Raw genomic sequence first — 14,228 nt, 5'->3', positions numbered from 1 at the left:
GGTAAAACGCTTCTTGTCATATAGCTGATCCATTTTTCAGTGAGGCAACAAATATACGGTTATCGACATTATTATATGGACATATCAGCATGTCGATGAGCCCTAAGATTTGGGCTACTATCGACTTTGTAAGTTCCATTATGAGGTCAAACACTCCTTGTTATATGTCGATCCCTTCTTTAGTAAGGCAACAAATAGAAAGTTATCGACATCATCATATAGACATATCAGCATGTCGATGAGCCTTAAGGTTTGGGCTACTATCAACTGTACGAGTTCCATTATGAGGTCAAACACTCTTTGTTATATGTTGATCATTTCTTTAGTGAGGCAACAAATAGAAAGTTATCGACATCATCATATGGACATATCATCATGTCGATGAGCCCTAAGGTTTGGGCTACTATCAACTGTGCGAGTTCCATTATGAGGTCAAACACTCCTTGTTATATGCCAATTTCTCGTAGTTACTGAAGTTTCATCTCTATCATCAAGCTACTCAAAATTATTGATATGCTCAATATTAGATTCTGATATACTCAATATAAGATGATCAGAATAAAAATGAGATCTAATCAATATTCTTTTTGCTTGCCGACCAATTAAGTTGAATAAACTTTTTCGAAGTAAAATTGGTTGGAGTGTCAAAATTGAAAAATCAATTAAGACAAAAATCTTCTTGCCGACCATTTGGATCGGGCATAGTGAAAACCAATTTTAGATCGGCATTTTTATTTTCTTTTGTGTTAAGGTAGGCAAAATCAGTATCTGCAAATTGTCAATGAAGAGGAGAGCCAACTATGGAGATCGGTTCTTCCGTATATAGGGTGAACATCTAAATAATATAGATGGAAGGTTGAAATCTAATCACTCTTTTCGTGGTCCTATGTAAGTGAGTCACCTTATACAAAACTACTATCGTCAATTGACATGTTATGTGGAGCATGCCTTAGTCAACTAGAGAGCTCAAAGGTTGGAACTACTATTTGCAAAGAGACCCTCCAGAGACATTGAACTACTAAATACTAATGCATGGTAACTGAAATCGGCATCCTGGCAATAAACGACATGTCGACCCTCCATTTGTGGTCTGTCATGCCTACATGATATAGAGGTCCAGAAGTCCAGATAATTTCTTCTAGGAGAGAGCCGACCTTTTATAGTTTTTCAGCTATGATCGGCTACACCAACATTATTGTTTTTCATATCTTCGATGAGTCTAGATAATTTTTTTCTAGAAAAGAGCCGACCTCTTATAGCCTTTCGGCTATGATAGGCTACACCAACATTATTTTTCTTCGTATCTTTGATGAGTCCAGATAATTTTTTTTAGGAGAAAGCCGACCTCTTATAGCCTTTCGGTTATGATCGGTTACACCAACATTATTTTTCTTCATATCTTCGATGAGTCCAGATTTTTTTTTCTAAGAGAGACGACCTTTTATAGCCTTTCGGCTTGATCAGCTACACCAACATTATTTTTCTTCATATCTTCAATGAGTTGTCAACCACTCCGTTGAGTGATTTGCTGCAAAGTTAACGTGCAAAGTTAGCAGAAGATTTACTTCACGTTTAGACTCGTTATCTTTCGTGAGTTGGCGATCCCTCACAGGGAGGTCGACATCAAGGTCAGTAGAGAAGTTTGTGGATTCGCTTACGATTACACTGGAAAGTGTTGGCTTTCAGCGTTGCACATTCGGTTTGCACAAAGCCTTTTGTAAGCGACTCGCACAGTTTCTCTTAGTGCGGGAGTTTGTGCTTGGAGTCTTTGACAGAAATGCTTCAGAGTTCAAACGATCCCAAACACTTTTTGTCGTGGACCCTGAATCATCTTCTTGAAGTTGACGCAGCTGTTTCTTCAGATTTTTATTCTTACCCTCCAATTGTCGGAGACAACGGTCAACTTGAGTTGTTGGACCGGCTACATGAATACCCACTCTCTCAATCGTAGATGGCCGAGGACCATCGGACTTGGAAAATGAATTCCCAGCATAAGATGAGTGCAGAACTTGTGCGACAAGAGAAAAACTTTCACCGTATCTTCTTTTTCGAGAAGCCATTGATGTAACTTTTGTTTTGTGGTTGAGGGTAGAAGCACAGACGGCGTCAAATATGTTTCAGCAAGATTTGCCAAAACACACTAGTTGAGGGTTGGAAGTAATGTTTTTTGGAGATGGTGGTTGGGGGTTGGGGAAAGATGAGACTGGACTTCGGTTTTGAAGTTGCCTCACGCACCTGGATATTGCTTGGGATCAAGTCTCGATCGTAGTTCTAGAAAAATATGACGAAGGTTGAATTTTATAGGTAGGATTGGTGATAGTTACTTCCTCGTTCTCCAATATTCCAATCGTGGGATGAAGTTGGATAACTGGCGGGAGAACTGTCAAATTGTGGAATGAAGTTGAGAATCTGGCGGGTGAATTGGCCCAATCGTGGGATGAAGTTGGAATCGAACTCGTGGGATGAAGTTGGAGAACTGGTGGGAGAACTGTCAAATGGGATGAAGTTGGAGAATTGGGAGAGAACTGAAGTTGAGAATCGGGGGAGATGAAGTTGGAGAACCGGGCGCGAACCGTCGTGGGGATGAAGTTGGAGAACTGGCGGGAGAACTGTCGTATGATGAAGTTGGAGAACTGGTGGGAGAACTGTCATGGGATGAAGTTGGTGGAAGTTGTTTGACTCGCAAAACATATGCGCAATTGATATTGATTTTATGTGTAGGTATGTAGGCTTTGAGCATGAGCTCTGAGCGTAGGCTTTATGGTAGATAAGCTTTGAGCGTGGACTTTTTTATAGATAAGCTCTGAGCGTGAGCTTTTTTATAGATAAGCTTTGAGCGTGAAATTTTTTATAGATGGGCTCTGAGCATGGGCTTGTATTGAATTGGACTTTTATTAGGCCACATTTGTGGTGGTCGGAACAGACATGACCATGTCAGAGATATTTTATGTGATGCATTTTCGAGGGCTGGGGTACAGGTGAAAAGGAGGCTCCCATGAATTTTCTCACTGATCCGAATAAGGAAAGATCTACACTTCGGCCTGTGGATGTATTGATCTACAGTTGGTCTAAGGGGAGACATATATGTGTTGATGTAACTGAAGCCTCTCCGTTGGTAGGGCTTAGAAATGGAGTCTTTGAGGTGGGTGAAGCAGCTAAGAGAGCAACGACAGGGAAGATGGAGAAGCATGAGGAAGCTTGCACGGCTAACCAGTATTGTTTCATTCCGTTTAGTTTCGACACTTTCAGTTTCTTGGAACAACAGTTTGTTGAGCTTCTCAAGAGATTTGAGAAAAGTGATGGATGCCGAACGTTATGACGGTTTGGTTCTAACGAGTTTGTTTTAAAAAAATATGATTTGCTATTCAAAAAGGACTTGCGGCGCAGCTTGTTGCACGCTTGTCCTAATTATTTGTAAAATTTCTTATCATTTTCAATAAAATTTCTACTTTAAAAAAAAAAAAAAAAAAAAAAAAAATTGGTCATAATTAGTTTCAGACTTGGTGGGACACAAAACAATTGACTCCATTCAATGCCACTTCAAAGGGCACTGTTTGGATTTTTACAAACCACGCTATTTCAACTTGCGTGGAATGTACTCTCTATTCCTCAATAACACTCTATATTATATATTGAGAGTTATATACAGATAGAGGGAAAAAATCCACCGTCATTCCATCCCTTTTTTAGGGAATGGGGAGCCGTTTCACCCAGCCCAAAGTCTAAAACTTCGGTTTGAAACTCCAGAACAGAAAGTTTCAGCGCGAAATTTGTATCGTGCTAATTCTGATCCCGAATCCAAAAGCCCATGTGACCATGTCTCATTCCCGCGTGTTGACTATTTTGGCTGCGAATAATTTCACATCCAAATCGACGACATTTATTACACGTTAATCACTTATTATTATTAGCATCTTTCTTTCTCTCTCTCTCTCTCTGTTGACAACAAGCAATGGCGCCATCTTCAATAGAAAATCTAATAAGAGAAAGAAAATACCCTTTCCTCTTCTATCTCTTCATCCTACTTCTTACCATTTCTATCCTCCTCATCACTGCCAATCATTACACTTACCCATCCCCCTCCGATCTCCATAACCCGACCCCAATACCCAAACCCAAACCCAAACCCCAGCCCCAGCCCCATAAACCGTTAATACTTAACACTACTACTACTACTACTACTGCTAATACTGCTAATGACGTGGTGGAAGAAGTGAAATGGGAGATTTGTAAAGTGTCACGAGCTAGTGATTACATACCGTGTCTAGATAATGCGGCTGCTATAAAAGCATTGAAAGGGAGAAGACATATGGAACATAGAGAACGACATTGCCCGAAACCGAGTCCCAGATGTTTAGTTCCTTTACCTGTTGGTTATAAATTACCAGTTCCTTGGCCTAAAAGTAGGGATATGGTGAGCCTGTATGGTATTTTTGGTAAGATGTCAATTTGGGATTGTAATATACTGTAAATTTTAAGTACAATGATGGTAAACTTAAATGTTTTGTGGTGGTTGCAGATTTGGTATGGCAATGTTCCTCATCCTAAACTAGTTGATTACAAGAGAGGCCAAAATTGGGTACAGAGGTCTGATGACTATTTTATATTTCCTGGTGGTGGTACTCAATTTAAAGAAGGGGTGAAAAAGTATATAAAGTTTATAGACAAGGTATTGTGGCTCATCCATCTGTGTTAGTTCTATATTTCTTAATGCACATATATAGTGTTTCGACTAAATATGATCAAAATACTAAGTGGTGACGAAAGAGATGAAGAACGTATAAAAGTAGTGAAAAACGGTGGTGATCCAGAGAATAATGAGACTGTACTTTTTGGTTGCCTACGTATCCAAATTATTGATGGGATCAAGTCTCAAGAACCTAGTTCTGTATGAAAAATAATTTGGCATTTATATAGGTAGAGTATGAAAAATAGTTTGGTATTTATATAGGTAGAGTAGAGATTCATTGTAGCTCAAATATTCTTGTAGCTTAAGTAATTGTAATTGAATATAACTTTCAACTGATAATTATCTCTTTGATGAGAAACGAATTTGGATATAAATTAATGTACGTTAGTGGCAAACCATGTGGCTAGAGTTCAACCTTAGACACATGAGTTAATGGGCTTGTACATTGATCTATGATATTGCAAATTGGGCTTTAGTCTTGTTGACTAAACGAATAAAATAGAGACTCCTACCAATGAACGTTTGCCACGTAGGTGGGGGTCGAAACATATAGTTATGAAATTTAATTAATCCTACTGTTTAACTTTTCAAGGCATTTTATAATCGTAGTATTAAAAACTAATAAACACATTGGTCATAAGTTTTGGAAGTAAGCAAAGTAGGATGCAATCCAAAGCTTTGATATCTTGTTTGAATGACCATGTAGGCAAAAATTTTGTGTTTGTCATTTTATTATCTCATGTGATATCTTCAAGAAAATAAAGAATAAAGTATAGTGGAATGGTACAAGAAAATTAAACACGCATTATACGGCCTAGATTGGCCGAATCAGTTGATGTGTGAAATCTAAAATGTGCATAAAGTTTTCTATTCAATCATTGATTGCATATTAAAGTAAACCTTAGAGTGTCGAACTTTCAACTTGTAACAGTCCACCAAAAGTTCAAGCTTTCATTAAATTAATGAAAAATTCAACTATCTATACTCTGAGCCTGTTTGTGGTCATCTTCAATCTGTATCCATTGCCTGTTTTCTGCTGTTTCTATATGTTTGCGCTCTGTCAGGTCCGACCTAGAATGGGCCATTTTAAATGTTTTTAGCAAATTATAGAAGACTACAAGAGGCATGTTGTGTGCACACGACGTTGTAAACTTCATACAGGGTCTTGCCCTGCGGTCTGCACTTATTTCCCAAGTGCCTTGATAATAACGTACTTTTAGCGCTTGCTTAAGCATGGCATTGGCATTCTGTATCTTGGCTAAGTGTGAGTGTGTGACTACCCTGAGAAACTAGTTAGTGTTTTTGTTCTATGTTTTGATTTGATTTTGATTTTTGATTTTGTTATTTAGTTTTTAATGTTTGTGATTGTTACTTGTATGACATAAAAATTGATACCTGTGTTAGTATTCATGCCCATTGGTTCTCATTTTGCCGATGTAAGCAGGCCTTTTCAAAGATCAAATGGGGAAAGCATACAAGGGTCATCTTAGATGTTGGATGTGGCGTTGCCAGCTTTGGTGGATACTTGCTCGACAAAAATGTTATTACTATGTCCTTTGCCCCGAAGGATGAGCATGAAGCTCAAATACAGTTTGCTCTCGAGCGTGGAATTCCTGCTACTCTTTCAGTCATCGGTACTCAAAGCCTTACTTTTCCAGATAATGTGTATGATATGATTCACTGTGCACGATGCAGGGTACACTGGGATGCAGATGGTACGTTAAGTCGTTAATACAGTTTTAATAGGTCTGAAGAAACTTTTATATGTCGATTGCCAAAGTTATCTTAATTTTGGTTGTTCATAAAAATATAAAATTATCTTATTAAATTGGTGTCAGTAACTATGCTTTTAATTGAAATCATAGGTGGAAAACCGTTATTGGAGCTCAACAGGATTCTTCGGCCTGGCGGAGTATTTGTATGGTCTGCAACACCAGTTTATCGCGATGATGAAAGAGACCAAAATGTCTGGAATTGTATGTCAACTTATTTCTTTTATCTACATGATTGGCCTGGTTTTCTTTGCCCATACCTAACAAAAACTCCTTTTGTGTTCCTTGAATAAACATTAGCGTGCTTTGCCATTCAGGATTCAGAATTAATTACATGTTTCTCTGCTAAATTACATGCTAGGATATCAATCAAAGACTATAATTTGATTGGTTAAAAATTTAGGATTTCTTAATTGATTAAAAATTGGTTTCACTGTCTTGAGAGCTTGACAGTGTATTGTTATTGTAACAAGAAGAGACCATATTCTCGGAACTTACTTGATGGAGTGTCAATCTGTTTTGAACTTCAAACTCGTGTTTGCTTGTAGCGCCGTGTTCATTATGTACCCACACTCCATTTGAATTTTGTGCTCAACAGCAGAGTTGCATTCTATAAATTTTCAGACATGAAATTGGATATCGCTAAGCAAGTCAGCTAAAAATTAATGGAGTACTATCAACTGCGTAATTTAAATGCAATTGTCATGACTAATTCATCCTTGAAAGCTAAAGGGCACAGCATTTTACTTGTGGTTTATCAACTTTTTGACAAGTCATCACTCTGAAGATGCCTTTTGTAGTACAATAGAAACCTAACATCGCGAAACAATTGGTTTATTCATTGTTGTGCTGTCGTCGTCTTAAAGGCATCAATCTGTTATACCTTGACATTGACATTTGTTGAGATGTTTACTATATAATTCCACATGTGATGTCAAAAGCCTTGCAGTATAGTGTTAAAGTTCCGGGGCTCTCCACTGATTGCCAATTGGCTTTAAGTTCAATGCCCCCAAATTTTAAGATTGTATCAGAGCAGGCTACTGTGTTTAGCCCAAAGGGTCATTTACTCCATTTCACTCAAGTATTTTGTCCACGTGTTAGGCTCTGGTAACGCCACACGTGAGGGGGCATCTTCAGATGTTAAGTATAACCCCATGTAAGATGTTAAAAGCCTTTCAATATATAGTATAAAAGTTCTTGGGCTTCTCCACTCGCCGTTAATTAGTTTCGAGTTGGATTCCCTCTACCCGTCTATCAACCCTGGTATGTCCGTAGTTACTTAATATGATTTTCAGTTTTCCATGGCTTCCAATTTTCCTTGCAGTTGCACACACTTGTATTCCACGTGAGAATTCTTTTACCTGAATGATAAGTAATGATCTCGTACTCTAAACATAAGTAGTCATGCGCCGAGAAAAAAGTTTGAAAATAAAGTACAAAACTGGAATTTATTTTCCAGTATGTTTCGCAACTTATATTGTTGATTTCTTATATCATGTGTAAATCTTTGTTCTAATTTAGCATACTCATAGTTTGGATGCTATTTTGGTTTTGGAGCTAATCTGCAAATTCATCTTGATATTTCCTGCAGCTATGGTAGCTTTGACAGAATCTATATGCTGGGAGGTGGTAGCGAAGACTGTGGAATCATCTGGTATTGGTCTTGTTATATATCAAAAGCCTGTTTCAAACTTTTGCTATGAAGGGCGGAAAAAGAATGACCCCCCTTTGTGTGATCAAACGGAGAGGCAAAATACTTCATGGTATTTTCCGTGTGAATGAGCTGGCATCCTGGGTTATTTCATATTTCTTTTCTTCTCCCTTTTACAGTTGGTGTTTTTGTTTGTTTGTGAGCAGGTATGTACCACTTCAAAGTTGTCTCCCCAAACTTAGCTCTGAGCTTAAGTGGCCTGCTCCTTGGCCTGAAAGGCTTAGCAGTAAACCCCAAAGTCTTGCAACAGAATCAAGTGCTGAAGATATATACCACGATGATACTAAACACTGGTCTACACTTGTATCAGACGTTTACTTGAATGCTCTTGGTATTAACTGGTCAGGCATTCGGAATGTGATGGATATGAATGCTGGTTATGGAGGGTAAGGCACGTTATAAAATAGGGTGGCATACTTGTCTACTTATTTGTGGACTATTTAGCGTGATTATAACTTTCTATAGAAGTCCAAATTTGCACGGTGTTTTAATACTGTACATACTTATGGATTACTTTATATGCCTTTTTTCCCCTTCTTGGTTCTCTAGCTCTATTTCTCTTTTACATCACTCCAATCTTTTAGTGAAGCTATATTAATATCCGAATCTAAGTTTTCTACCTTCAGTTAGTGGAGTTATATTGATTTCAGCTACTTCTATCGCTTCAACTAATGTCATACTCATACACACATCAGTCTCCAAGATCTGAACGTTGCACACTTGCACGGAAATTACTGTTAATGAAAAAGTATTCACTGTGTCCTAATAGGATAGGTTGTAGAAGGTACAATACTGTATGCAGGGACTCCTGTGTAAACCTGCTAATCAAGTCCATACTAGTGGTTGGTGTCTCTGAATTGTGTGACATAGTACCACGTCGACAAATTCTTTAGTGTGGAAATATATATGTTTCAAACATCTTCCAAACTTGTTGATTGTTTTCATAGTAACTCCTTGAGCTGTCTATAAGTGGCGTCACTGCAAAAGATGAAAAAAAAGAGAGATGACACAAGTCGGTGCTTGTACTCTGTTGGAAGCTGATTTCTCATTAGCTAATTTTGTACATCTGTACATTGGCTCCTTTAGTTTATTTGTTTTTGTTTACTTTCCCATTGATACTTCTTTTTTAGGACGCTATATTACAATTGAGCTGTTCTTTTGTTTAAAAACCTGAACTGGAGTGAGCTATCCTTCCACAGGTCATTCTAGCTGAAGTCAAACTGCTTCTGTTTAACTCACAATACCAGAAAATCTCGGATTTAACATTTAATTTGACTTTTATCCTCCAGTTTTACAATTGGATTGCTTTAGGTTTTGATTAGATATCCTGCATACATGTTAGTGTGCAAGGCATAATAAGATTTTGGTTGTTGTGCTCATTGATAGTGTGTGTGTGTTTTTTTTTGGGTTATTCCAGGGCTTATTCTGGTTTTGCTAACGTATTATGTCTTGGAACATAACATTGGGATAGATGATATTGATGATTATTGTTGTGTTTGAAGTGTGTTGTTTGTTGGACACAGTGCTTAGCTCTAGGAGTGTCACTAGTAACATAATCACAATCTGAGATAATTGTACGTGAATTCAGTTACAGAATTTGACACATATGTTCCCATTCTTTTTCAGATTTGCAGCAGCACTGATTGATAAGCCCCTTTGGGTAATGAATGTCGTACCAATCAATCTACCAGATACTCTGCGTGTTGTTTTCGACCGAGGTTTGATTGGTATATATCATGACTGGTGCGAGGCTTTTAATACATATCCTCGAACATATGATCTCCTGCACGCTAATTACCTCTTCGGAAATCTTACAAAGAGGTATAGAATTGCTTCACTGACATTTTCAATTTATAAATTATGGATGCGAGTCTCAGCTTTGACCTATCAAAGTCAGTAGATAAGCCTGAAAGTTCACTATATCAACTGCTTTCATGCTTTAATCTTCACATAAAAAAAAAAGAAAAAAAGAAAAGAAAATTATGAATTCGTTATGTCTTGGACATTTTTTATTGAAGAAAGGGTGAATGCTAACAAATTAATAAAATTAATTGTGTATTTCTACAAGAAGTTATTTCCATTCTAATTAGTAAGTACGGCTGATTTATGAACAAAATCTGGTCATGATTATTGTCCCTTGTGTTTATTCTGATCCTGATTTTTTTGTGTTCTCTTTTCCATGAACAGGTGTGACATTGAGGATGTAGTAGTTGAGATGGATCGGATAATGCGACCGGGTGGATGGCTTCTGATTCAAGATATCATGGAAACAGTTACTAAGCTAACTCCGATATTGCGTTCGCTGCACTGGGAGACTACTCTCTATGAAGGTCAGTACCTAGTTGGTAAAAAAGGTTTCTGGCGTCCCACAGATGGAAAACATGGATAAAGGTTCCATACTTTCTTTCTTTCTACTGTACATTTTTATTCGTAGATAATAATTACTTTTTTCTGTTGTTGTTTTCCTCTCTTTTTCCACTGTCTTCAAAGGCTTTTCCGGCATTCTTTTTTTCCATTTTATAAAAATAGGCTATAATCTTTCCATTTCTTTATATGGAAGTATGTGTATCTTTCTATTTTTATTATTATTATTTTTTTTGTAAGCACTGAATCTTGTTGTAAGTATTCCTTGGTCTGTTTGATAATTAAGTTTTACAACAGTATGCTTTTATCATATGTATCTATGTTATTCAATCTGAATACGTTATACTTATATCTTTCAAAGGAAGTAGGTTAGGTTTCATTTTGAACGATTGGACTGTGTTTGGGAACGTTATGCTTGATAGATTAGTAGTAGTATAGGATGCGTCCCTAACGTGCATATTTATTCTGTCTCCATCTTTTCACTGTGAGAATGCTGCAGATATGGCTTCTATGCAAGTAGTGTAGTTATACTATCGACTTTTATGGCGATGATGGTATATATACATGCTTCTGCTTATGTATGAATGCTTTAGCTTTTCTATAATTCTATTTCTGCACTTGCATGCAAGATTTCAACTTTGCGCACTTTGGTGCTTTACTAGTATAGTGTGGACTCCAAACTCCAAAGTAACAGATAAAACGTGTACTACTAACTACCCTAACAATTGTATTTCAATCTGGATATATAAGGGATGTCATTATTATTAATTATTTATTACTATTTATTTTTTATTTGTTGATCGTGAGGAACTTTAAAGAACATCAGTTTCTAATAGGTGGATTTTGGTAATATCGCGTTGAGGTTGGCCTTGCTTTTAGCACTGATAGACAACAAGTTACTCGAATTTTGACCTCAGGCCAGTTATAGATGTAATAGATTGTTCGATTACAGTGCAATTGCGGAAAGTCAAGTTGGAAACTTAGTTGTAGCTTATGCATTTCCAGGTTATTGGTCCTTGCAGTAATTTTTGTATGCTATTATTACACTATTAGTATATCGTCCACAAACTATTATGTATTTTATACACAGGTAGTCAGGTACCGGTAATTTGGGCCTAAATACTCCGAATATATATTTCTGCCATTATAAAGAAAAATGCAGTGCCACAATTTTGTAGTGTTCCGAGTTGCAAAAACCTGGTTGGGGTAAGAAAATAAATGCAGATTGCAGGTTTAAATAATCACTGTAAGACAGCTCCTGTTCGTACCGTAGGCCCATCCACTTTAACCACTTAAACGTCTCTGGTGGGGGGCGGTGGGGCTGCTCAGTGCTCCCTCCTACCGCCTACGTATACGCAAGCCCATCACTGTATCTAACCATTAAAGAGACCCAGGAGAAACGTTTTTCGGAAAGAAAAGAGAATCGACCTGGGTCGTTACCGAGTAGGAAGTACGAGTTTTGTCTGTGTTCTTGACTGGAAAGTGTCGTGTAGAGTTAAAAAGATGGATGGAATGAAGCCTGGTTTACCCATATGGCTTTGATGTCTACGAACCAGATATCTTGTCGATGACTGAAACAACATCTCGTCAAATTTGGACCCCACGAAACGTCATCTTTAATCTCTTATTTAATTTATACTGTGACTTTTCCCTTCTCTTTCCAAACTAGCTCAAATTCTCAAAAAAAGCTTTGCAAGCAACCCAACTTGACAATTGCATCAGTGTATTGCCCCTTTCTTTATGGGGCTAAACTTCAATTATCACTAGACTTATGTTACACTCGTTCATGATGCTGAGTTTGAATCCCAATCACTTGATCTAGTTGTAGAAAAAAAGAGAAAAACATCTAATGTAGAAGCTGCCGTTTGGGCTGCCCTAAAGCACTGTTCTACCAACTGCATTACAGGCTTACAGGTCTGCCGGTCTGGTCAGACTGGGAGACAAGAAGTGGCCATGTAAAAAGAACTGTTCGTAGTCGAACCGAAGTATGAAGTTTAGATTCCACATAAAGACCTAAATGATTTCTAAGAGCTAGCTCACTATTGGCTTTAGTCAAAATCTAGAAGTGTTGGAAGTGGTTTTTATACACAATGCCACAAGAACTTACACTAGTTACTTTCGTTGTCGTCTCTCTAGGATTCCATTTGGGTGTTGGGACATAGGAGGCCATCTTAATTAGGTAGATGACGACCTCGAGATCCTATCTAACAAAAAGTAAGCAATATCTCCATGTCCACTGTCCAGTCGCTCTCATAGCAATTTCCACACCCATTTGTACACGTTCTAGTTTTTAAATGGTTGCGTACCTGAGACGGGCTGACAATGTTGTTCTGATTAGAATAATATATAATCTAGCATTTCTTGCTTCTCCAAAGGGACATGTAACGGCCTCTATTTTGTTAGGTCTCTTAACTTTCATTAACAGTAAAAACAAAAAGACTATCCAACTCGTAATATACGTATAAATTAAAAAAAAAAATTGTTTTAATCGGGAAAATTCGGAGTAACTGAAGCTGTATATTGTATATGAACACGGTATATATATCATAGACACTATAGAGTGTAGACACATTAAAAGTTGAAAATGATGCATTTCTACTTTATGTGCATATTGTAATCGTCCTAACTTTTGAAATAAATTATTAGGTTGTTTGTTGCTAATTCGCCAATCAGTTCAGCACACCGGTTTCCCCATGTGGCCATATTAGAGTATTGATCATCATGTTTGATGTTTCTCCTTGAACTTGAGGGCATATAGTTAGCAATTCGGTGAATAATTCGCGAATTTATTGTTTAATTTAAAAACCTTTTAAAAATGTCGTATTTTTCAATGATACGGAATTATCGTATTTTTCAATATCGTATTTTTCAATGATTCGGAATTATCGTGAATAATTTTCGAATTTATCGTATTTTCACTATAAGTCTGCTGTCAAATTTTCTCGTATTTTTAATTTTTTATTTTTAACTTTGTATTATACTCGAATTTATTTACGAACTAAACTTTTGTCATTTTCATTTTTTTTAATTTGAATTGATTGAAAAAACGAATTCTTATCAAAACTCAAATTTTATTTGAATATTTTCCGAATTTTTACTGCGTTACGAATTGATATGGTTGAGGGATACATCTGTTTATCATTTGTTTAGAATCGGCATTGTAGTGGTAGGTGCCTTTTTCCTGGAATTTAAGAAAACTGTAAAGTGAGCTAACCAAATCCCATGGATCTGTGTATCACACTATCGCTACATAGAAAATCAGGGTGGGTCATTTTACTTTAGTAATGCCCGAAAAAAAAATACTTTAGTAAAGCCCTACGTGTAATTCTACATGATTTTGGTGGGGACCAGAGAGTTGAATTTTAAGCAAATGAGGCAATTATAGAAGTTTTGAATTATACGGAAGTATATAGCTCATCAGACATGACTTGGACAGTGAAGGACTGCCGGAATCTCCATTCCCCACTCAAAAAGCATTAAAACAAAGCCACTGCAAGTTTGCAAGTAATATCTCGCTCTCAACTCTCAAGTAATCAACTTAAATGTAAGTACGCCATTGGGAATGCTAGGGTAACATAAGGGGTTCAGCCTTCCCTTTTATTCACTAATCAGCTCAGTAGCAACTACGACCCAGTGATCCGTTGGTAGTGTGGTTGACTACTGACTGGTCATGGGATCAAGTTGTGGTGAT

The 14,228-nt window shown here is 37.2% G+C and overlaps 1 protein-coding gene across 3 annotated transcripts; it reads left to right on the top strand.

Moving 5' to 3' along the window:
• The first annotated feature begins 3,890 nt into the window (after positions 1-3,890).
• Positions 3,891-10,849, top strand: LOC147489953 (S-adenosyl-L-methionine-dependent methyltransferases superfamily protein). 3 transcript variants are annotated; one of them, XM_086570234.1, is made up of 8 exons: positions 3,893-4,414; positions 4,520-4,669; positions 6,135-6,405; positions 6,556-6,666; positions 8,054-8,225; positions 8,320-8,559; positions 9,800-9,994; positions 10,361-10,849. In XM_086570234.1, the coding sequence occupies exons 1-8, from the start codon at positions 3,953-3,955 to the stop codon at positions 10,560-10,562; spliced, it is 1,803 nt and encodes a 600-aa protein (XP_086426360.1). In that variant the 5' UTR covers positions 3,893-3,952; the 3' UTR covers positions 10,563-10,849. The 3 variants fall into 3 exon arrangements, with proteins under 3 accessions (XP_086426361.1, XP_086426360.1, XP_086426362.1); XM_086570236.1 differs by having other exon boundaries at positions 3,913-4,436; XM_086570235.1 differs by lacking the exon at positions 9,800-9,994 and having other exon boundaries at positions 3,891-4,414; positions 10,361-10,784.
• The last annotated feature ends 3,379 nt before the right edge of the window (positions 10,850-14,228 follow it).

Source organism: Coptis chinensis, chromosome 7 (assembly GCF_015680905.1).
Source record: "Coptis chinensis isolate HL-2020 chromosome 7, ASM1568090v1, whole genome shotgun sequence".
Lineage (NCBI taxonomy): Eukaryota > Viridiplantae > Streptophyta > Magnoliopsida > Ranunculales > Ranunculaceae > Coptis > Coptis chinensis.
The sequence above is the reverse complement of the archived record's forward strand: the minus strand, read 5'-3'. Positions and strand labels throughout refer to the sequence as shown.